At 38.1% G+C, this 24,021-nt stretch overlaps 4 protein-coding genes across 15 annotated transcripts in view; 1 reads left to right on the top strand and 3 right to left on the bottom strand.

Moving 5' to 3' along the window:
* The first annotated feature begins 91 nt into the window (after window positions 1-91).
* On the top strand, window positions 92-2,614 carry LOC105234131 (vacuolar protein sorting-associated protein 52 homolog). The gene is made up of 6 exons (XM_011216404.4): window positions 92-959; window positions 1,031-1,246; window positions 1,320-1,475; window positions 1,535-1,653; window positions 1,718-1,838; window positions 1,909-2,614. The coding sequence occupies exons 1-6, from the start codon at window positions 216-218 to the stop codon at window positions 2,536-2,538; spliced, it is 1,986 nt and encodes a 661-aa protein (XP_011214706.2). The 5' UTR covers window positions 92-215; the 3' UTR covers window positions 2,539-2,614.
* Window positions 2,588-4,744, bottom strand: LOC105234130 (thioredoxin domain-containing protein 17). Of its 2 annotated transcripts, none has more exons than XM_011216403.4 (3): window positions 4,370-4,729; window positions 4,219-4,300; window positions 2,588-2,931 (listed from the first exon to the last, which is right to left on the bottom strand). In XM_011216403.4, exons 1-3 carry the CDS (start codon window positions 4,518-4,520, stop codon window positions 2,778-2,780), a joined length of 387 nt encoding a protein of 128 aa, XP_011214705.1. In that variant the 5' UTR covers window positions 4,521-4,729; the 3' UTR covers window positions 2,588-2,777. The 2 variants fall into 2 exon arrangements, with proteins under 2 accessions (XP_011214705.1, XP_011214704.2); XM_011216402.2 differs by lacking the exon at window positions 2,588-2,931 and adding an exon at window positions 3,394-3,742 and having other exon boundaries at window positions 4,370-4,744.
* A 438-nt stretch (window positions 4,745-5,182) lies between these two features.
* On the bottom strand, window positions 5,183-8,027 carry LOC105234128 (elongation factor G, mitochondrial). Its single transcript, XM_011216401.3, has 5 exons — window positions 7,873-8,027; window positions 7,000-7,755; window positions 6,296-6,938; window positions 5,614-6,235; window positions 5,183-5,542 (listed from the first exon to the last, which is right to left on the bottom strand). The coding sequence occupies exons 1-5, from the start codon at window positions 7,942-7,944 to the stop codon at window positions 5,401-5,403; spliced, it is 2,235 nt and encodes a 744-aa protein (XP_011214703.1). The 5' UTR covers window positions 7,945-8,027; the 3' UTR covers window positions 5,183-5,400.
* A 3,663-nt stretch (window positions 8,028-11,690) lies between these two features.
* Window positions 11,691-24,021, bottom strand: part of LOC105234141 (proto-oncogene tyrosine-protein kinase receptor Ret) — a 59,324-nt gene continuing 46,993 nt past the window's right edge. Inside the window, exons 3-10 of one of the 11 annotated variants that reach the window (XM_049446601.1) lie at window positions 19,342-20,117; window positions 16,439-16,604; window positions 16,281-16,378; window positions 15,831-16,213; window positions 13,880-15,140; window positions 13,198-13,338; window positions 12,941-13,131; window positions 11,691-12,857 (exon numbers count right to left, since the gene is read on the bottom strand). In XM_049446601.1, coding sequence (XP_049302558.1) covers window positions 12,143-12,857; window positions 12,941-13,131; window positions 13,198-13,338; window positions 13,880-15,140; window positions 15,831-16,213; window positions 16,281-16,378; window positions 16,439-16,604; window positions 19,342-20,117 — 3,731 coding nt within the window. In that variant the 3' untranslated portion in view covers window positions 11,691-12,142. The remainder of the gene's footprint in view (window positions 12,858-12,940; window positions 13,132-13,197; window positions 13,339-13,879; window positions 15,141-15,830; window positions 16,214-16,280; window positions 16,379-16,438; window positions 16,605-19,341; window positions 20,118-24,021) is intronic. The other 10 variants (XM_049446611.1, XM_049446604.1, XM_049446606.1 and 7 more) reach the window with 10 other exon arrangements.

Below are 24,021 nucleotides of genomic sequence, written 5' to 3'. Positions count from 1 at the left end.
GAAAAAATTAAATCAAACAAAAAACAAAACACATGTCTACTGCGCAATATTTTCTAACTGTTCGCTTGCACTGACAAACAGCTGTTAACATTTGACAAATTCCAATTGGAATGCAGCAGAAGCAGTAAAAAATTTACAAATTGCAATAATAAACAAATTTTTACAAATAAAAGCAATATCGCGTACATATATTCAGCGAAAATTTGTTAAAAACTATGTCTGCGGTGGAGTCCAATATAACGGAACAGTTGGACAATGAAGAGGTACGTGAAATACTCAAAAATACAACAGACCTGCGGCAGTATTCGCGTCAAATTGAAAAGGAATTTAAAGATGTAGAAAACAAGTCCATTGAAGACTACATTGCAGAATCTCAAAACATAGCTAGTCTACATAATCAGATTGGTGAATGTGATGATGTGTTGGAGCGCATGGAAACGATGTTAATGAATTTCCAAAGCGTACTCAGCAATATAAGCAGTGAAATAACACAGCTGCAAAAAAAGTCGGTGGCAATGTCGGTGCAGCTAACAAATCGACAATCGGTGAAGGCGCAACTATCACAATTTATAGAGGATATGGCCGTATCAGAGGAGATGATTGCAATTATAATGGAAACACCTGTGACGGAAAAGGACTTTGGCACACAACTGAATGTGTTGAATCATAAACTTTCACTAGTAAAAGAGTTGAGCTTCAAAGAGTCCAAAGCCACGGGAGACGTTAGTGAAGTTTTGCATAAATTGCGTTTGAAGGCAATGTCAAAGATAAGAACCTACTTGTTAGAACAAATATACAAATTCCGCAAACCAATGACAAATTATCAAATTCCACAAAATGCCATGTTGAAGCATAAATTCTTTTTCGAATTTATACTGTCGAATGAGAGGCAAGTGGCGCAAGAAATTTGCAGTGAATACATCGATACGATGAGTAAAATTTATTACAGCTATTTCAAGGTAAGTGGAATCAATGTTTATTTTAGTTATCGTTAATTTCTTTTTTAATTTTTTATGAAACCTTATTGCAGAGTTATTCCTCACGTTTGACTAGTTTGAAATTTGAGGAGTCCTGCACAAAAGATGATCTTATGGGTATAGAGGATAATGTCTCAAAAGGATTATTCTCTAAAACGACAAGTTTGAAACATAAAAGCACAATCTTTACAATTGGTAAACGCGGCGAAATACTTAACCAGCAATTGGAAGCACCTATAATCGTGCCACATGCGCAGCTGAAAAATAGAGTGCGTTAAAAATGCATTAAGCATTTATCTTACTTTTTTATTATAATTTTTTTTTAATGTTCGTTACTTGTAGTATACCTTCGAAGCTTTATTCCGTTCCGAGCAATATGCGCTCGTGGACAATGCTTGTCGTGAGTATTTATTTGTTACGGAATTCTTTATGGTGCGCGGCACGCAAGCACAAGATCTCTTCAACCAAATTATGGGCAAGACGCTAACGCTAATGATTGTATGTATACAAAATTGAGAAATATTTGTATTTAAATAAATTAATTTCTATAAATTTAGAAAAATTTGGAGACCAATATACAGGACTGCTTCGACACGATTGCCATGTTTCTTTGCATACAATTAATATTCCGTTATCAACTAATGTGTCACAAACGCTGCGTGCCCGCTTTGGATAAGTAAGTGAAATATTTAAAAATAATTTGTTTTTCTTGTCTAAAATATAAAACAACTATTAAACAGATACTGGGACTCATTGCAAGCTGCGATTTGGCCACGTTTTGATCATGTATTCCGTTTAAATATACAAAGCATACGTGATTGTGATCCTACGAAATTCAGCAAGGAAATGGGACCACATTATGTTAGTGTAAACACAATATATTTTACCTACATTGTAACTAACGAAAATAAAATTTTATTTACAACCACAGATAACGCGCCGTTATGCCGAGTTTTCCGCCGCTATTGTAGGCATCTCGGAGCATTTCCCCAACGAGCTTGTCAGCCGTTTACTGCTCGAATTGCAAAATGAAGTGGAATGTTTCATACTGCGTATGGCCGCCATTTTTCTCACACGCAAAGAACAATTGATCTATCTTATAAACAATTACGATTTGGTGCTCGGTGTGCTGATGGAACATACACGCGACAACTCCAAAGAAGCCGAATCTTTCCGCGAACAATTGAATGCACGTAGCGCCGAGTATGTGGAAGAAATATTAGCGCCACACTTTGGTGGCATCATACAATTTGTGAAAGAGTGTGAACACTACTTCGAAAAGGAACAAATAGATGAATTGCGCAAACAGGAGCGACGTAGTCTGGCGTTAGTGGCTAGTTTCTCAGCCAATTGGAAAAAGTCACTGGAGGAGTTAAATCGCGAAGTATTACTCTCATTCCCATCACTACTTACCGGCTCCCAACTGCTACAACTTGCATTGGCAAGTCTTGTGCAGTACTACCATCGTTTCCACAAGTTGCTAACACCGAACGCGCGTACACAATTGACAAATATACATGTAGTAATGGTGGAAATTAAAAAATATAAAAGTAATTATTAATTTAAACAACGCACACGAGTTACACACGTGAAATTAGTGAAATGCAAAATAAAACATTCCAATAGTTATATTTAAATTTTAATGAAAATAATATAATTTATAATATCGCGGTTTACACAAGTATACATACATATTAATGCAAAGCTAATTTGAAATACAGCTGTGTGTTTGTAAATTAGCACGTAAGTATACAATTTAGATAGCTTTATTTGAAAATTCGCGTAAGCATTGCTAAATAATTAATCCTCATCCTCGAATATCATTTCCACTAGATCCTTATTGCTGACACGCTCACCATCCAAACGTTGTGGTGATTTCCAACGCAATAGCGTAGGCAAAAATATCAGATGTGTGTTGGGATCCTTGCGGAATGGGCAATTCAAGTCTTTCCAACTGGAAGTGGAAAAAATTTAATGGTGGTTTAACAATAAATTCATATAAGAAAATCTCAAAAAGTAGCGCAGAAAAAAGTAAAAAAAAAACAGTGTTTAAAAGCAAGTTATATTAACCAGCAAGCAACAGATAATGCAACAATGCTAAGCAGTAAAAATAAGAAAAATAATTTCAAGCAAATTACATTTTATTATAAGCACCTCTACTTGATAAGGTAAGTTGCGTACAATTTCATATCTTTTGCCATGTTAAAAAAAAAAAAAAAAGGCGTCAACTGTAAACAGAAGGTTAACTTCTGCTGCCATTTGTTGATATTTATCAATCTATAATCATTTATACCTACCACCTCTTCGGAACATAAAAATAAGGGGGAAGAATAATTTTGTTGTTTCAAAATATTTCGATAAATATGTAAGCTTCACGGCTTATTTATTTTAGCGTTTATAAAGAAAACATTGAACGCTGGAGATTCAATTAAAACTGTTTATTATTGATATATTTTGCATACACTTTACAATATCTACACTTTACAATACACTATCTACAAATGTGCATATACCCACATACAATATAGCGGTTAATCACAATATTTTAAACATTTTTCGAAGTCAAAACCCTTTTCTTTTTCATTTAATTATTTTATGTTAACTACTTTTGTTCGATTGGCTCATCGAAGATCATATCAACAAGATTCTTCTTAGTAACATTCTCACTATCAATGCGTAATGGCGTTTTCCAGCGCATCAAAGTAGGCACCCAAACCATTTTTAGCCTGGGATCGGTCCGGAAAGGACAATTCGGATCCTTCCAGCTAAAAGGAAAGCATTAATTTGCATAAAACATAGCAAGCTAAACAACATGCATATGTGGAAAATTGTTATTGTTGTAATAACAATACAACGAAGCAATTTTGTTAATTCAAGCCATTAGTTTCTTACATAGGACGACACTGCGATTATTTATTTTATGAGTGTCAAAAAATGTCGACAGTTATCATGTCATAAAATTTTAATCAGTTAAGATATGATATTTTTAAACACATAAAATAACACAAATGCAAAGAGCACACTTGAGAATGATCTTGGGTTTTTAGACAACAATTTAGTTATTCGATATATTCAAACCTCCTCCAGTTGACCCTATTTTAATTATTTCCGATAATATATGTATGCTTAAGAGCCGAAAAGATAATCGCAACAATGAATCATGATAAACAAGCATGACTTAACATTTTTTTTAAATAACTGCTATTACATATACACATATACATATATATCATATACTTACTATGCGCGCTCACCAACATCAACGTGAATGAAATGCGATTTTTCCGGAGCTTTAGGGAGAGCGTCATGCACAACCGGCTCAGCTATAAATCCAGAATTAAAGTTTATTCTTTCTAAAATTATGCCTCAAAGCACGAAAAAACTCAATTTACCTTTCACACAATAAGGACACCAGCTCGCCCCAGTCTCGTCCTTGCCACCGCTAAAGAGCACATGAATAGGTTGTCCATCGGCATTCGATTCCAATTCCTCTACCAATTTGGTAAACGCCTCATAACCCTTAACGTTGTGTTGGATAACCATTGTTTTATTGCTTTTGTCTACACTGTTTGCTAGTTGACGAGCTGAAGTTGAGATGCGTTGTGAAATCGTTGAAGTGGTCAACGATTTAATTATATTCTGTAGCAGACGCGTTTTGACAAACAACTTCTTGGCGTACAAGCGATAAAATGTCGAAAACGTTCACACCGCGTAAAAAAATAAAATTTGTGATAAGCAAAGGAAATTCCAGAAAATAAGTGGTGGCGTTGCCATACTGTTTAAAATTGCAATAATTGTACAATGAGCCTATTCACGAAGAAATCTTTTGAAATGTGTTTCGGTATAACTCACTATTATACTATTTTAATGTAATATTGTTTTTGCTTTTTCTTTTAAAATAACAAAAGAGTCGCTGTCAATAATTTTGTCAATGTCTGAAGTTTTTTGGGGTTATTTGTATAATAATGTATATTCTACAAAAATTATAATTTATTATTGGCAACTCTATATGCAGCTGTCATAAAAAACACCTGACATTGTTATGTTTTTCAAGTATTCGGTTTTTCTTTCACTGATTTAAAACTATAATTATGCCAATTAAAAAATTTAGTAACATTCTTTTAAAGAGAACGACTAAAATCTTACGATAGTGTCGCAACATCTCTTCTCCAAGTTTACTTCACATCATAATAATAACAAAAGAGTTTTAGTGGTTTTTAGCCCCTTGTATGTGGCTAATTGTGTCACCTTTTATTATCTGTATCACAGTTGTATAAAAATTAACATTTCGTCTACATACTTTAAAATAATGATTTAAACAAATATATTAATTGGACATTGAACGTTCAAACTGTGTTCTTGACACATTTTCAGTTATCCAAAAATAGTTCTTAATATTATTAATTCTACATCAGTGCACCTATTAGTTTTTCTTTTTCTTCTTTTCTTGACCTAAACCTTGTGATTCTTGATATTGGCGTACAATTTGTTCTTGAACATCTGGTAGACAAGGAGAATAACGAGAGTATTCCATGGTGAACTCGCCTTTGCCTTGTGTGCTGGAACTGTAAAGTAAATAAAAAAGTACAATATTTATAAAAAAAGACGACTTGAATTAAATTCATTAATGCCTTACCGCAATTCGCCCGCATAACCAAACATGTCGTTCAGTGGTACTTCGGCGTACACGGTAAACCAACCCTCAGCTCCGTCAGTGCCCGTAATAATACCGTGACGTTTGCTCAATTGTCCCATGACCGCACCTTGGAATTCCTCTGGTGCCGTTACTTCCACCATCATTATGGGTTCTAAAATTTGCCATGAGCCACTTTGGAAAACATCTTTTACAGCACCATGTGCTGCCAACATGAAGGCCAATTCACTAGAATCCACAATATGATGGCCACCATCCTGTAGGCGGAAACGTATGCCGGACAACTTGTGTCCCGAGAGCATACCACGTTCAGCCATTTCACGGAAACCCTTCTCAACACCAGGCACAAATTGTTTGGGTACATTTGTACCCATTGTTTCATCAACAAATTCAAGTACGGTATTTTGATCAGCCGGCAATGGTTCCATAATACCGATAATACGCGCATACTGACCTGAACCGCCAGATTGTTTTTTGTGTAAATAGTCGAATTCGCAGGCGCTAACAAGTGTTTCACGGAAAGCTACCTTTGGCTTACCTAGCGTTACGGGACAACCATATTCACGTTCCATACGCTGCGCGTAAATTTCTAAATGTAATTCACCTGACAAACGAAATGCATATTAATATTGTAGCTTTTGTCAGAAAAACTGCATTAACATACCCATGCCTGATACGAGTGTTTCTTTTACATCTGGGTCATAGAAGAAGTGGAATGTAGGATCCTCTTTAGTGAAACGCGCCACAGCTTTAGCGAAATTGTCACGGTCCTTAGCATTATTCGGTTTGATAGCCATAGACACAACAGGTTCTGGCACAAAGATAGACTCCATTGAAATGTTACCTTTAGGATCGGTGGTAAATGTGTCACCAGAGGCGCAGTCGACACCAAACAGCGCAAAAATGTCGCCAGCATAAACTTCGTTCACATCTTCCATATTATTCGAGTGTAAGCGCACCAAACGTGCTACACGCACTTTCTTATTGGTACGTGCATTAAAGATGTTATCGCCCTTTTGTAGTTTGCCTTGGTAGCAACGCAAATACGTGAGCTGACCGAAACGGCCAGCTTCCAATTTAAAAGCCAAACTAATGAAAGGATCTTTGCCGTCACGTGCAGGATTGAGTACGACCTTTTCGGGTTCTTCGCCCTCTTTTTCAATGAAAGCAACATTTTCTACTTCGCCAGGGTTCGGCAGATAATCGAGCACACCATCTAATAGAGGTTGTACACCTTTATTTTTCAATGCAGTGCCCACCATAACAGGCGTGAAAGTACGTTTAATGCACGTACGTCGTATAGCGCTCTACAAAAGAAAAAATTGTGTTCAAACACTTCCAAACATTAAATAATTCCACACTACCCACCTTTATATCGGCCTCAGTTGGTGTTTTTTCCTCCAGAAATAGTTCACCTAATTTATCGTCTACATTCGAGAGATGTTCGATAAGCTCTTGACGACGATCGACTGACTCTGCCCGCATATCTTTCGGTATCTCATCATAACGCAACTCCATACCGTGGTTGCCTTCGAAATAAATCGCTTTCTCAGTTACTAAATCGACGATACCCTTGCAATTGCTCTCCACGCCGATTGGCAATTGTATGAAAGCTGCATTATGATTCATTTTTGAACGCATATGCGAAAGCACACGATAAGGATTAGCACCCGTGCGATCCAATTTGTTGATGAAGGCCAAGCATGGTACATTGTAACGTTTCATTTGCCTATTCACAGTTAGTGTTTGACTCTGCACACCACCTACAGCGCATAGCACCAGCACAGCACCATCCAAAACACGCAGCGCACGTTCCACTTCCACTGTGAAATCCACGTGACCAGGTGTGTCAATAATGTTAATGTTGTAATCCTTCCAAATCGTATAAGTGGCTGCCGACTGTATAGTTATACCACGCTGACGTTCCAACTCCATCGAATCCATAGTAGCACCGACATTGTCCTTACCGCGTACCTCATGCATCTGTGCAATGCGACCGGTATAAAAGAGTATACGTTCGGTAAGCGTAGTTTTACCGCTGTCTATGTGTGCCGAAATACCAATATTACGTATTCTCTCAATCGGTTTGTGTTCAGCATATTTTAGATGTGTACAATAGCCACACTGTAGGTTTTCATTGAAAAGAAAATAAAATAAAAAATTTAAAACACGAAAATTACATAACCTAGTGTTGGATTTTTGGCATCTTTATTTTGTAGTAATTTACACAGTTTTACTTGCCTGCTGTAACGTCTTAAGTGCACCAATGCGTTTAGGCAAATTTGAGACGATAATACGCGTAAAAATAGTCATTTTAACTACTTTTAATTAGACTTATTATGTTGTTGTCTATTGTTGGTTGCCCCTCCTGGTCATGATATAGAGGAGTAGGGAAAGTCCCATTCACCATAGAAAAAGAGCCATTCACAGTACTTAAGCTACCCCTCAAGTGTACTTTTACAACAACAACATCGTGGCCACCTCTGGTGAATAAGGGTGGCGAGAGGTTAAAAACGGGTTGCAGAAAGCGAAAATGCTATAATATTAAATTATAAATTTATAGTACTTCATTTGTTCATTTCACTATTTTCAATTTTTGTTATAGAATAAAGTTTATAGCTGTTATCAAAAAAATTAATTATACCTTCATGATATACATAGATAAATATGCTATATATTTTGAAGCGTTTTTAGTTAACTTATTCATGGACAAAATGGAAAATTATATTTGATAATAAGTGGACCATAAGAGATAACTATTGTGAAAAATTTTATATTACGTACCATAACAATTTGTTCTGAACAGTTAAAACACATTTTTTATTGTAAGATAAATCAAGAGATAAATTATAATAGCCATGTTTTCTATATTTTAATTATAAAATTTTTGTAATCACAAACTACGTACACGTTTTAAATGTCAGAATTTAGCTATACGCCGGCGATCAGGAATCCTACTCCATTCCCAAATGGGAGTGTTTGATTAATCCCAACAGATTTACCCACACTATTTTTTTAGTTCTAAGCTAAGTTTTGAAATAAAAAGGATTCTTAAAGAAATTATTTTTTGAATTTGCAATATCTATATAGTAGTAAAAAGTAGTTGAAATTAGCTCACGCAACACTATTTTGCCATGCTCAGTAGCGATACCGCCATAGTATTTAAAAAAATAATGATTGTTCGAAATATATTCCGTTTGAAGTTCTTCAAATCGATAATAACTTGTTTGGCCCAATTAAAAATACAACTCAAATTCCTTAACTTTTAATAGCGGCTCATTATTAGCCAAATTACATTTATTTGTTTTTTAATGTTTAAATATCAACTTCCACAACCATTCATAATCGACCATAATCACTAGATGTAAAGACGAATTGTAATTCGCGTAGATGCAAATGTTTCTTTTTCAAATTGCTGCTAAGTCACCAACGCTGCCAACTTTCATTTGATGAGTGTTGTTTATTATTTGCGTAGTTTCATCCCGATGTTCTATCGGTTTTGGTGGAGCTGGTTCCCCCCACTCCCCAATTCGGCATCATAATATTGCGCAGCACGATATGGTCATAATTCTCATGGTACTTGCTCTTCCATTGATTGTACACCAAAATTTCTTCAACCACGGTATGTTGGAGGGAACGACATCGGTAATACATTCGTGAACTTGGCTTTCAATAAGATGGTAGGATCACAACACATGTCTCAATGACGGTATCCCCCCCATTTTTCATCTTTGCGCATAACACGATGAAACCAGTCACTTAATTCGGCTCAAAATGGTAACGCTTTGGCCTGCAAGGTGGGTGTGTTAGCTATTAGAAAGTATGTAAATTCAATTTTGCTCAAAACCTACCCAACAGCCTGATAAACCTGACCAGCAGTACCGGGATTCTAAGCGCAATTTACAATAGGTTATGCAACATCGGAATGTGCTCACCGTAGTATTTGCTCTTCAAAAAGTTGCTTCCACCCTCAAGCACAAAGCTCATTGGTTTGGGACTAGCGTTCTACACCAGCTTCCTTTGCTGATTCTATAAAGAATTTAAAAAATACATGGTAAATCTTTTGATATAAAGTTTAATTTTAGCTTACCTAGCAATGCGATCTCTTACACGAGAACGCCATTGAATTTAAAATTTTGTCTCGAATTCACGGCCAACTAATTTGATAACTACATTTGACTATCTCTTAAATCATAAAATTGTAAACAGCACCAGACCCATTACGCAGCAATATTAACGTGGCCATGTTTGGTTTATTTCGTACTTTTATTGGAATAAAATCGCAGCCGATCTGATGTTTATCGTCCCATGAAAAATTGTAAACACTTTTTATAGATTAAAATAACTAAATAAACCATCGCAAAGGATTTAACCATGAAATAAACTAAAACAAATTGTCTTTGCAAAAACCTTCGTTACGATGGCAAAAATGTAAATATGGCTGTGAATGAGCATAATCTAGACCCCACTATTCGGCATGGTTGCTTATTTCTTCGTAACATTTTTCTGTGGTGAACATTTATTGACTTACCACAGTTAAAAAGAGGCATAAATAAAAAACTTAATTTTTCATGTATTTGCTCATATTGTTCTCATCTTTAAGAATATATATTAAAATAAAACGATTTTCTTTTGAAAAATATATTAAACTTTTACATATAACCAATATTTTTGGGACAACTTTTACATAAATTATAGAAAATAACACAATGCAACCATTTTCCGGTTAAAAGTCGGCCATCTTGGATTCAAATAGAAAACTCAACCCCGGACTACACTTGGCGTTTTCTACAGTGGCACCTCTCAGCTGTGCCTTTGTTTACATAACATCAGCTGATACTTTCTTTACTCCTCCTCTACCGTGCTTCTGGTATCAGCCAAATACGAAAAGAACTTTTCAATACATGCTTTGCTAACAGCTGTCTAATTGGGGGTTGAAATAAAAAAAAATAAAAAATATTTGGAGAGATATCACCAGCACAGGGTGTTTATGTTGAATTGGAATTGCAAGAATTGGGGAAAGGGCATAAAATTAATTTACAAGAGAAGAAATTAATTAAAAGTTAAAAAAAATTAATAAATAGTTATAATTATTGACAAATAAAATTTAAAAAATAATTATTGAAAAGGGAACATTAATTAGACATGTTATTTCATTTTTTTTTTTTTTTTGTACGACTTAAGGGCCCGGTGATCAGTCAGCTGTTGAATTTAAAATTAAAGCTCTGGTGTGAAATATTATTTTTTTTTAATTTTCATATTTGTGGGTTTTATTGCTAATTTTTTTTTCAATTTAATTCGCTGAAGTAGTTGTCAGTCTTGATTATCCTATTTCTCAGTAAGATTTGATATACATAATTTCTCGCAAGTGCTTATGTTCGGTTCACTCACCCCACATTCCTCTTTTGTTCAGCTGTGGATCAATATATCAAATTTGTAAAAAAATATACAATATATTAGTTACTGTTATCTATTTTTGACCCCCGTCCTCCTTTCTTTGCCTATGTATGTACATTCGAGTTGTATCTTAGTCGAACATAACCTAACTATGTAAACAATTTTTAGCTTTTATTTGAATTTTCATAGTTTTATTTTATCTTATATAACTTTTATTTTAAATGTAGGTACAATAGGAAAGCTTAATTAATAAGTTAGGACATGTAAATCGTGGCTTGTCAGACTTCGAACTTTCGTTTTTGCCTAAAGTCCCGTTATAATTTTTTTCGTGTGCTCAACATTAGGAATGTTTAATAAGTTTAGTTTAGTAGATGTTTGTATGTAATTATATTTATAATTCACGATTTATAGTAAATAATTCATCACACAGAAATATTTAATTATAAATTTTAATGACAAATTTTGGAAAATAAAAATTTATTTTTGCAATACTTTACAATAATTTTGAGAAATTTACCCAAAAAGTTGAAATTTAACATGAAGTTTAAGGTAAAAAATTTATGAAAAATATAATTACGATTAATTTTTTTTATTTTAATTAATTAATTAAAATAAAATTAATTAAAAAATTTAATTAATTAATTTCTTTAAAAAAATCTTGAAATTTTATTAATTTAAAATGAAGCTTTACTTTAAAAAATTGAAAAAATAATAATTACGATTATTTTTTTATTGTAATTAATCACGATTAATTCTTTTAAAACGTAAATGCCAAAACTTAAAATAAAAAATCTTTAAATTTTACTACCAGAGTAGATTTTTGGCAATTAATCCAGCCAAACTTAATTCAAATGCGTTATAGATACACACACACACACTTACAAACATTTATACATCGAGATTTCATATAAAAATTAGCCTCTCCACTAACCTCAAAATTCCTTAAACACAAATAATTTAACTAATTTTATAAATTCATGAACTAAAACTAATCAACAATTTACTTTACATACACATATACAAATACATTATAAAATACTATAAGTAAACAACTTTATAAATAAAAATTGCCTATGCAACCAGCCAGCCTTATATATGGTTATCTCATACAACCCTAAACAGCGCCTAAATCTTGCTCCTTCAAATTCAGTTGACTAGAAAATCGAAATGAGATTGTTTTCGAAAGATGTTTCTCAAATTCATCACCATCCAAGTTATCGGGTATGAATGTCTTGTTGGTCATATCCACATAGGAGCGTCCACGTTTCACTGGCATCGAATAATGTGCCGCCACGCCGTCGCTGCCATCTGCTTCGGCACCAACACCATAACCACCACCAGCTTTGCTGCCATTTTGACTATTCGACGTAATACTGCCGTTACATACGGACTTACGTATATTTAATGGAAAACGCAAATCATTTTCATAACGTAACGTTTGCTCCGTGGTAGCCGTCTCGATAAGTGGACGTGGCACATCATAGCCGGGCGGTGGTGGTGTCTGTTGAAATTCCATGCTGAAATTTGTAGAGAATTCCCGACTGCTCGGACATTCTTGTGTATCATAGCAAATTTTCGGTGATTGCCAGAGATGATCCAACGGGTCGGGCTCACCCAGCTGTTGTTCGAGGCATGCAGTTAAGTCCGGTTGCGATGCGCCAATTAGTTTGGCCTCATCTATGCAATACATGGGATTTGAAATGGCGCTCGACTCCATTTCGATAAATTTGGCATTATTGCCGAGTAACTTTTCGAATTGCGAAGCGAGATACTTGAAGGATGGACGTGCGTTCGGATCGTCGATCCAACATGTACGCACAATGGAGTAGCTGTGGATGGGAGGGAAGGCATATTTATTCAATATAAATTTCTTATTAATTTATTTTTTATTAAGTCTGTTGTTTGTACTCACATTTCTTCCGAACAATTTTCGGGTTTCTCCATGCGATAGCCGGTTTTCAATAAATGATAGAGATTCTGTGGCGGTATGCCGGGATATGGTGATGCGCCTAGCGTAATTAACTCCCAGCAAAGCACACCAAAAGCCCACACATCGGATTTGGTGGTGTAGACATGGTCGGCCAATGATTCGGGCGCCATCCACTGTAAGAAAAAAGTACATGTTTTATTAGTTAGTCATAGTTTTTATGTGCACGTGTTATAATTTACCTTCACGGGCACCCGGTCACGTGAACGCTTCAAATACGCATCGTCCTCATAGACATCACGTGTCAAGCCGAAATCTGATACCTTGCAGATTTTGCCGTCGGCCAGTAAGACATTGCGCGCCGCTAAATCACGATGTACTAGCTGGAAGTAAAGAAAACAAGGGGAAAGGTTATTCATACACTTCCAAAATATATCACAATAATTATTTCCTAAGAGTTTGTAATATCCAGCAAAAACGAAGCCCTTAATGGCATCCTAAGAAAGAGAAAAGCTGAGACTTTGCTCCAAGGCTTTTCTCCAGATCATCTCGTTGTTGTTGTTGTAGTGGCAGGAAACATTCCTGTAGTAATTTCGGGGAATGTTGTCGAGTTGACAGTTCCTGGCCGGATAAAAATCCGGGTCCGCTCCGGTTACTTAGACCCAAATGTGGTGGGAATGGAGCCAGATTCTCTCTTCAGCTTCGCTTGAATCTTGCGAAATTATTGGCAGTCACTTCTTTTACTTTAGACCTTGAGTAGTTGTTAAGCTAACTTTTGACGAATGCATCTAGACATACATAAATCTAACTTAACCTAAACCTGGCCTGGCCGTTTTTACCATATTGAGGTTCCAATGTAATTTACAGTCATCTGTTTACTGACTAGTCGTTGATTTGCCCTTTCAAAATGATTACATTTCTTACCTTTATCTCCGTCAAGTACGCCATACCCTTGCATATCTGCCATGCAAATGATAAAATATTCTTCACAGTTATCGGCTCCACACCGTCCGTGAAATCAACACCCGAACATTCGATCTTCCGACTCAAACGTAAATAACTGCGCAATGAACCATATTTCGCATACTCAATAATAATCATTGGTGCATCGCCTTTTGTGCATGCGCCGAGCAACTTAATCACATTCGGATGTGAGACCTCCTGTAGCAATTGAAATTCCGATAGCAAAGCCATATACTCGACCGAATTGGCGCCACTCTTCAACATCTTAACGGCCACCGTCGTTACACCGGGTATATCGGCAATATTGGATGCATAAGCTTTCATCACTTTGCCGAACTCACCCTCACCGAGCACCACATCGAGCTGAAGCTTTGCACGATCGAACTCCCATTTTGAGTCGACCGTATCGAATTTAGCCAAACCGCTCTCCAACTGCATTAATGGCACGTCGCCGTTACGTACATCACAATCACCGTTCGCTGATGATTTTTGCGACAGCGCCTCTTTACCACGAGTACGTCTTATAAGATTGCGTTGTGTTGCAATTAAACAGATCAACAATACGATCAGTAGAATTGGACATGTGATGGCCAGTAGTATGCATGATCGGCCGCAAGTAAAGCCGGCCACATGTATGCTCATAGCATCATGTTCAATGACACCATTATTCAGATTATTTTGTGCTGACTGTGTGATATCCGTACCACCGAACTTCGTCAATTTATTGACATCCAACGACTTTGTGTCATTCTTCCGTTTGCGCTTCGGACGCGGCTCTTCGTCGTCGAGTGGCGCACACATACACTTGCCATTGTCCTCGCAGGTGCAGGTGCCGGAAGCCGAGTAGATGCCGCGTTTATTTGGATTGGATGTGTGTGGACCCATAATTTTGCCAGCTCCCACGCAGTCTTGTGGACAAATGAATGCATTCAGTTCTTCCAATGGATCGCAAACATTATCCGTACAGTACGTAGCATCGGGCACGCAGGAAGCATAATTGCGTCCGAAGAAACCCGCGTTGGAACCGCGCCACACACACGCGCCGCCACTTGTGCCGAGTCCGCAAAATTTCGTACATTGTTTTTGGTATTTAATTTGTGCGCAAGTTTGACTGCGCGATTTGATCTTATGCTCGCAGGTGGCATTGTTGGCCTGGCCGTCGACGAGATGCACATTGACGACGAACGAACGTTGATAGCTGTCGTGCCAAGTGATGTTGAGGCTGTGAAGGAAATATTATCCTAATTAGTTTTTATAGTTATTGGTAGGTAGTTAGAACCATTTAATATTATCAAATACTCTTCCCACTCTGCGGCTGAATATTTTTTGTCTCCAAGAAAAGGTTATTCAGTTCTTCCATGTTCAAATTTTCAGGTCATGTGGAGCTACTTTAGTTTACTGAGTCTTAAGTCTACAATAAGTCAAATATTTGAAGAAAATCTTAGTTTTCAGCCAGTCGCCAATTCTTGTGTTCTTGAGATGTAGGATGCCTGAATTAGAGCCTACCGCCAACTTTTACTTGAGAAAAAACTCGAAATTAGACTTTAATTTTTAAGAGCACACTGGTTCGAGGGTCTTGGAAGTAGTACAGGAGATATGAAAGACCAACTTTTAATTGAAAAAACTCGAAATTAGACTTTAATTTCTAAGACCACAATTTCCAAGAGAAACCAGTCTCTTGAATACTGGTTTGGGGGATCTTGGAAGTAGTACAGGAGATATGACAGATCTAAGTTGTTGAAAAGGGTGTAACTTTCCTTAACATTATGAAGGATTCCAATGCTTTTAAAAAATGTTTTCCGTCCCTGTTCTCAATATCTAATTGATAGCTAACTGAACCCAGGTGCCCTACAAAGCCCCAGTATTATCTGACATTACCTCAAAACCTTTAACAGTACATAATAATACTCACAAGTAAACCGTTTCCAGTGATTTCTCCAAAGCCGCTGTATCTTTCACATAAATGATGCCCGCCGACGTCGTTATGCCGAAAGCGCCACTACGATCCTCGGCGATCGTGAAGCGCACCTCTGACATTTCCATTAAACTCTGATAGTTCTCTGGCTGTGCCACACGACTATAAGACATAGCTGTACGATGTAGAAAAACATCCTTTGGATAGGTGCTCAAAATGCTTGGTGCTAAGAAGCCTTTATTATCGTTTTCCAATATCGAATCAGCTACGTTGGTTAGACGTCGGCTCATGCCACGTTGTTGGCGCAACTCCAAAACACGCGGTCGATCAGCCTCGTGTATCTTACTTGGGTCGGAGCTTAGGCATATGTTCGCTTTTGCCTGCAACAATATAAACAAATATAATATTTACTTTTTTCTTGACTAAATAAATCCACTGAAGACTTACTGTTTTTATAGTATTAGCATTGACGGTGTGATCGCTTGCAACCAAACTGAAGCAATATGATGTCTGGCTCAAAATGCCGTTGCGCGCAAATAGAATCTCTAAAAAAAATAAAGAAAGATAGTTGTAATTGAATTTAAGGTCGTTACTTCAGTACTTACGACAACTGAAGATGGACTTTATTTTGCCGGTATGATCAGCTTCGTAGGCGGTGCAATCGGGACGCACCAATTCGCTGGTGTCATTGAAAATATGATAAGTTAAATACGCGTTCGCTCTGAGCGAATCTCTATCCGTGAAGATAATCTTATTGCCAATTGTATCGCCCTGAAAAGAGAAATGGGTGAACTTTAGAAATGAATTTTAGAGGTAATTTCATAAAGTCGCAGTAAATGTCTACTTCCACTGTTCTGAACAATAGAAACAAATATATATTCATTTAAGAGACATGTGATGGGTTCATTAAAGACTCTTCTGGTGTATAACTTGTGTAGGATATGTCGAGTTAAACTCTGGGTAGGTTGATCTTTTATATGGTAGTCGGGGTCCAAATTATGTGAGTTTTTCTGTTAAGATCGGTGACCTTATGATGCCTCTGTTAAACAAAGGATTATTTAATACTGTTGCTCCCATTGGTTATTTAGAAGGTTTAGAACATTTTTACGTTCCTCGAAATTACTGTGATTTTGAGAAAATATATACGAGGTTTGGTCAAGTTCTTAGCGTTAGATCGAAATTGGTCTAATAGTTGTAGAACCCGTTGTCAATATTCAGTTATTTCCATATGTGCGGTATAAGATATATTAAGTCGGTTATATGTATATCGGTTAAGTTCTATAGAGTCCTAACTTTGTAATTCTTTAGTAATAATGGTCCGTGTTTCCTAACTAATTATGAAGAAAAAACTTCTCCAACCTGCTGAATGGCAGTGAAAGCTTAACACCAGGAGATGGTGAACTCGATTCCGCAATCGATGACGATGGAACGGACGTTTCTTTGCCCGAAAATGAAAAGGATCAAATAGAAATTACCCGTCTAAATAACAACAAAGCGGCGGGCCGATGGATTGCAGGCCGAGCTATTCAAATACAGCAGGAAAAAAAAAGTGATTGAAGAACTGGAACATCCATAAGCTTCTTTGTAGAATATGATCGGATGAAAACATGCCCGACGATTGGAATTTAAGTATGCTCTGCCCAATCTACAAAAAGGCAGACCACACAATCTGCGCCAACTACCGTAGGATAAGTCTCCTCAACATCGCAACTAACCAGATATTCATGATGACCAAAACAGTGGGAAAGACCCGTGAAAAGAGAATTTGGTATCCCCGGCTGTGTAAGCTGACGTCTAGTAATACCATTTCTCCGTAGCACTCTCGACTTGACTCTGACGTCACTGTTGACAGTCATAACTTCCAAGTCGTAGATAATTTCGTCTATCTTGGAACCAGTTTTAACACCAACAACAACGTCAGCCTCTTGTCAAGAGGTGCTACTTTGGACTGAGTATGCAATTGAAAAGTAAAGTCCTCCCTTGGCGAACAAAGACCAAACTCTAGAAGTCACTCATCATCCCCGACCTGCTACATGGTGTAAATCATGGACGATGACAACACCTGATAAGTCGGCGTTACCAGTTTTTTAGAGAAAGGTTCTGCGGAGGATTTATGGTCCTTTACGCATTGTTAACGGCGAATACCGCAGTCGATGGAACAATGAGCTGTTCGAGATATACGACGACATTGACATAGTTCAGCGGATGAAAACACTCCGGCTCTAAGAGTATTCAACGCAGTACCCGCCGAGTGAAGCAGAGGACCTCTACTCCGTTAGAAAGACCAGATGGAGAAGGACCTGACTATCTTCGTAACTCTTTAGTAATATGGTCCGTATTTCATTTCGTACCCATGTTTCGATTACGGCATCCGAAACTACAGGAGAATTGGTATCTTTCAATTAGGGGGGTAATCTTTTCGAAATGTTTAGTCGTACTACTTTACTTTCTGCCATCACTACTAAAATGTTCCATATTTGATCCAAGTCTGTTGGAGCAAACCCCGGTCAGCTTAGAAAGATATCTCAAAAACTTTGGGAGAGTCTTTCATGATGTTACAACAACAACGTTTACTAAAAAACATAACGTTAAAAAAATAGTCTACTCTTCAAAACCGAACGGGTCCGTACTTCTCTTTGGCTAATAACTAAAATGGACGGCATTTCTATATTCACTTTCAAACAAAGCTCTGGTTTCATGTTGACGCCTAAGCTTAGGGATCACATCCCTTCGCTATCACCGAGCAGTATATTTCACTTTATCAATACGCTGGGGCTAGGTGAGTCTTTGTGATTTAGCAGAAGGCACCATAGACCTAATGTCGCCGTGCCTTCCTCGTTTATCAATCTAAGTATCTGAGCTTTGCATAGTCTTTAATTCAGAAATTGATTTTTTATGTCCGGATCTAACTTTAATCTCACTAATGAAACTAAAATTAAATCAATGCTGGCCGTGTATTTCCGCAACGGATTGCTGTAACATTTGCTTTAAACCAAAAAATGCCGGAAATTACAGGCAATTTACAAATTTAGTTACCGCCACCCCAACCAAACTAGCAGACAGTTAAGACAAATGAAAGAAGGCGCATTACAAGGAAGACAATCAACCAAGCCAGACGAATAGCAGACGGTCATAATGAATACGCTATGTATATCTACGTATATGTGCAATGGTCTGTGCATAACCCGACAAGACGAATACCGGTTGCGTGATGCGAATTAGTTTACCACAAAAAGTTTGCCGGTATCATGCAATAAAAGCCAATAGCGTTGGAAAATGCACGAAAGACGTCAGACCCGCTGGCAGACGAAAAAATAAAAGTAATAATAATAACAGCCAAACTTACGCCAAAAATAATACGAAAAAAAAAAAAATATTTTTACGGCGAAACCAGCGAGCATTGTGCGATAAGGCAAAACGAAAACAATCGATAAGTTTACGTCGAACTCCAACGCCCCACTTGCCACCTTACGGCTAGTAAATTGTGCGTAGTTACCACAAAACTAACCTGTTTGAAATGTGGATTATCCAACAAGAAATTGTAGACGCCCTCATTTTGTAACTCCGGTCCGTTGTCATTGCGATCCAAAAGCGCCACATGCAGCGTCCTATTGAACACCAACGTTTTATCGTCGCTCATTTTAATCGTGCAAGCGACGCTCACTGCGAAATTTTTCATTTCAGTTGTATTGAAGTACTCATAATCCAACGGTACTTTAGTATAGATTTCATTATTTTTTAATGTGAAATATTTATCACCACTCGTTAGCGTGTATTTCACATCCATCGTGGGGCAGAGATAGCGTGTGGCACGTGGATTTAATGTACCCACACGTAAAGGTTCGAAGGCGCTCATGTGCTTCGACTCCTCAGCAGTGGCGTCTTCCACTATTGTGTACTGCGCTGCATCCCAAAAGCATACATTCTCCAAATTCGCGCAATACTCAGCTTCCGGCTGTGGCGTCACTTCTAGTGTCATTTGCGGTATTTTATCTAGCGCCGCATTGTGCTCATTCCGCGGTATGGCGGTTAAGATCATTTTCGTCTTCTTCTGTGTGGTTTGATAATCGTTCTTCATGAAGACCTCTCCGGTGCTGCCGTTCACATGCAACAGTTCGTTGTTATCCAAAGTGTAGAGATATTCTTCAGTTCGGTACTCATTGTCCTTACCAACGGGTAATATTTGAAAGCGTCCAATCGGTATTTTGGAAAATATACTCTGTGACTTTTCGTTAAATGGCAGATTTAGTTTTACTGCAGACATGGGAAAGTAGACGACAGGGTCTGAAAGTGGAATAAGTTAGTATTAATCAAAAGGTTTGAAAAATATCTAAAAGAAAAGTTTTAAATATTATATTAAACTTATATTAGGTCTTATCTCGAGACATTTTAAACTGGACCTCGGAGAATAAATGAATTCGAAATATTTGAATATTTTTCTTTCACAATAATAAAAAATATTTGGTAAATGGTGATACCTAATAAATAATAACTTCAAAGAAAGCCATTTCTTTCTCTTTTTTCTCTTGGTTTATGGCTCATTAGGAGTAAGACTGAATGGAACGATTATGCTCTCGAGCCTCTGCTTAGGGATAATACAATCAAGTGGTACACCGACGCCTCGAAAAGTCGGAGGGAATTGGCGCAGCGGTCACAGGACCACACACCAAACTCTCCATACCTATGGGTAGCTTTTCGAATATATTCCAAGCAGAGGTTCTTGCTATAAGTCGGTGCGTAGAGATAAACCTCCAACGCAACTATCGGAATGAACATATCGTTATACTAAGAGATAGTCCAGCGGCACTCAAAGCAATCTCTGCATACGGGTTCAAATCGCTGATGGTGCAGGAGTGTATAGAACGACTGAACAGTCTATCAGATCGGATCGGTTTAGCCAGGACTAAACTGGCTGATGAGCTTGCTCGCTTCGTAGCATCCACCAACATGGTAGAACCCGAACCTTTCAATACGGTTGGTCCCCATGCCATAAAATAGCTGCTCCGCAAGATTAAAGCAGTGGGTAGGGAGATGTATTTGTAACAACTCCTAGGCATGCGCCAAGCTAAGTTGCTAATGGGTGATTATAACCTTAAAAGGTTTAAATATGTAATGAACCCCCCAAAGGATAAAATCAGGCTACTTGTTGTTTTGGAGTCTAAAACTCCAGTACACCTGCAAATTGACTGCACAGCAGTCTGTAGGTGTCCTGGATCCATCCATATTGGAATTTATCAATTTGCTGGTGCTAGGTGAATCGTTGTGACTTAGGTGAGGGCACAATAGACCGGTGCAATCTTTATTTATTTATCTAATCAGTATACTAACTTTATCTTTGGCTAAATGTGGATTGATTGATTATTTGAACCTTTTGAGCTTCTACCCTCCCCATGATAGTTTTGCTTGGCTCAGGCTAGTAGTTTGTAGTTATCTTTTCTCTCTCTCTCCCCTCTTAACTTTACGGTACTCTGAGTCCCCACAGCGAAGTTCTAGTGGCCTACACTAAGTAAGTTATTTGTCATCCTCCAAATATTAAACTCTCTTGTATCTCTTGGCAACACTTCGGGTTCTCAGAGGACATATATCGACCCAATTTCTCGATTATTTCGTGAGGTGTAAATTTTGGTTATTCTGTGCGATATTGGTACATCTGCAGTGTCATTGACTTGATAATCGGTTCTGCGTGATCAGCCTAGAGAAATAATCTTAAGATCTTTAGTACCTAATTTGCAAAGAGATAATAGAGCTATAGCGGGAGAGTTTAAATCATTTTACTATATATCTGGGGGAATTCATGTTTATATGCTGTTGTGCTCAAGGATAGATAGATTTAAACCAATCTTAGATGAATAATGTATTAATTTTATCCGCTTTCTCTTCATATATTTTAAAGAAAAATATTCTCGAATAAATGAACATTTTTAACAAAATTTTTATATAAATTATCAGCTAAAACCTTATCGTACTTAAGTAGAGCGAAACAAACTGTTTTTGTTTGATGATTTTACTAAATGTATATTCCTTCTTTCCATTGAACGGTCTTCATTTTTATTATTGTATATACAACCCGAACTCCAGTGTTTTAGATGTGCCGTGCGCCTCCGAGGGCCTCACATCGACTCGGACCCACTATAATTGATGCAGCCAAAATTCGCACCCTGCCTCTGTGCAGTGCCCCTCCCCCCCCCCCCCAACAAACGCACGCCAACAAACACAAGGAAGGTTCGACTTCGATAAGCTGCAATCACAATCAGACAGCCGAAAGATTTTCTACTCGGCTTGCACTCCTGCCTCTCTGAGAGCACTCGTCCAACAACTCGTATAAGGAACTTTGTGGGACGGCATTTCAAAACTCCTTACGTACAGCTGCAATCGAAACCATTCCGGTTTTCGGAAAGTGCAAAAGAAGCAAGTGGTACGACGAGGAGTGCCGTGTCGCAGCGGAGAGGAAAACAGGCTGCCTACCTCCGCAACGTTTACGATCGACCACAACACGTGCGGTATGGGATAGATATCGAGAGTTGAAAGAGGGAAGCGAGACGCATTTGCAGACAGAAGAAGAAAGAGTCCGTGAAAATGCGTGAGTACAAACAGCTTGATAAGCTGGCGACAGGGGTAATGGTCGAAAATTCTATGAAAAAAAATGCGGCGGCTTACAGAAGGTTTCAAGACCGGAGCATACTCCTTGTAAAACCCCCAAAGGTGATCTAGTTACCGATGCCCAGAGCATACCTTAGATTATGGAGGGAACACTTCTTCCAGCCTGCTGAATGAGCAGTGAACACAGTAACACCAGGAGAAGGCGAACCCGATACCCCAATCGATGACGAATGGAGCAGACGTTCCATTACCCGGCCATGAAGAAGTTCGAATCAGCAATTGCCCGCCTGAAGAACAACAAGGCGGCAGTGGGCCGACGGATTGCCGGCCGAGAGCTATTCAAATACGGCGGCGAAGAGCTGATAAGGAGCATGCATCAGCTTCTTTGTAAAATATGGTCGGACGAAAGCATGCCCAAACGATTGGAAATCTAAGTGATGCCTCTGCACCAATCCATAAAAAAGGAGACCCCACAATCATGCGGCCAACTACCGTGGGATTAGCCTCCTCAACATTGCATAATAAGGTTCTTATCGAGTCGTATTGTTGTGAAAGATTAAAAGCCCACCGTCAACAAACTGATTGGACCTTAAATTCACAGTGCCGGCTTTTAGGCTTAGAAAATCAACCAACTGAGCAAATATTCACAATGAGCCAAAACTTCGAAAAGACGTGTGGAAAGATGAATCGACCACTCAACCACCTATTCGTTCGATTTCAATAGCTGCTTTCGACAGCACGAAAAGGGAAAAAAGCTGCCTTTAGTGCCGCGATGTCTGAATTTGGTATACCCCGCAAAACTAAGTACGGCTATGTAAAGCTGAACGTTGAGCAAAACCACCAAAAGCTCCGTCAAAATCGGGAAGGACCTCTCCGAACGTTCGATACCAAACGAGGTTTCAGACAAGGCGACATCCCTATCGTGCGACTTCTTAAATCTGCTGCTCTTGGAGAAAATTATTCGAGCTGGCGAAACTGAAATCGAGCAGGTTACAATCTTTATATAAGATTGTACAGCTGACTGGCGTACGCCGATTGATATTGATATCAATCGGGGGGGGGGGGGCCTATACCCCGCAGCCGTTTTAGTTCTGCTTTCTCCAGACTGAAACAAGGAAAGAAAACAACGCAAATGGGTCTGTCAGTGAACGAGGCCAAGACGAAATATCTCCTGTCATCAAAACAAACAGTCGTCGCACTCGCAGGACTTGGACCCCACGTCCCCCTGTTGACAAAAACAAAAACTTGGTTTTTGACAGTCATAACTTTGAAGTTGTAAGATCATTTCGTCTATTTTAGGAAGCCAGCGTTTAACAACCCACCAACAAACTGTCAGCCTTGAAATCCAACGCAGGATTACTCTTGCCAAACAGGTGCTACTTTCGGACTGGAGTAGGCCAACTTTTGAAAAGTAAAGTCCTCTCTCGACGAACAAAAACCAAAAACGCTATGCAAGACGTCATAATTCCCGTTCCTGCTATATGGTGCAGAGGCTTGGACGATGACAACAACCGATTAGTCCAGACGTCGTTGCGAGTTTTCGTGAGAAAAAAGTTTTGCGAAAGATTTATGGTCCTTTGCGCGTTGG

Source organism: Bactrocera dorsalis, chromosome 1 (assembly GCF_023373825.1).
Source record: "Bactrocera dorsalis isolate Fly_Bdor chromosome 1, ASM2337382v1, whole genome shotgun sequence".
Classification (NCBI taxonomy): domain Eukaryota; kingdom Metazoa; phylum Arthropoda; class Insecta; order Diptera; family Tephritidae; genus Bactrocera; species Bactrocera dorsalis.
This window is presented reverse-complemented; position numbering and strand designations above follow the sequence as displayed.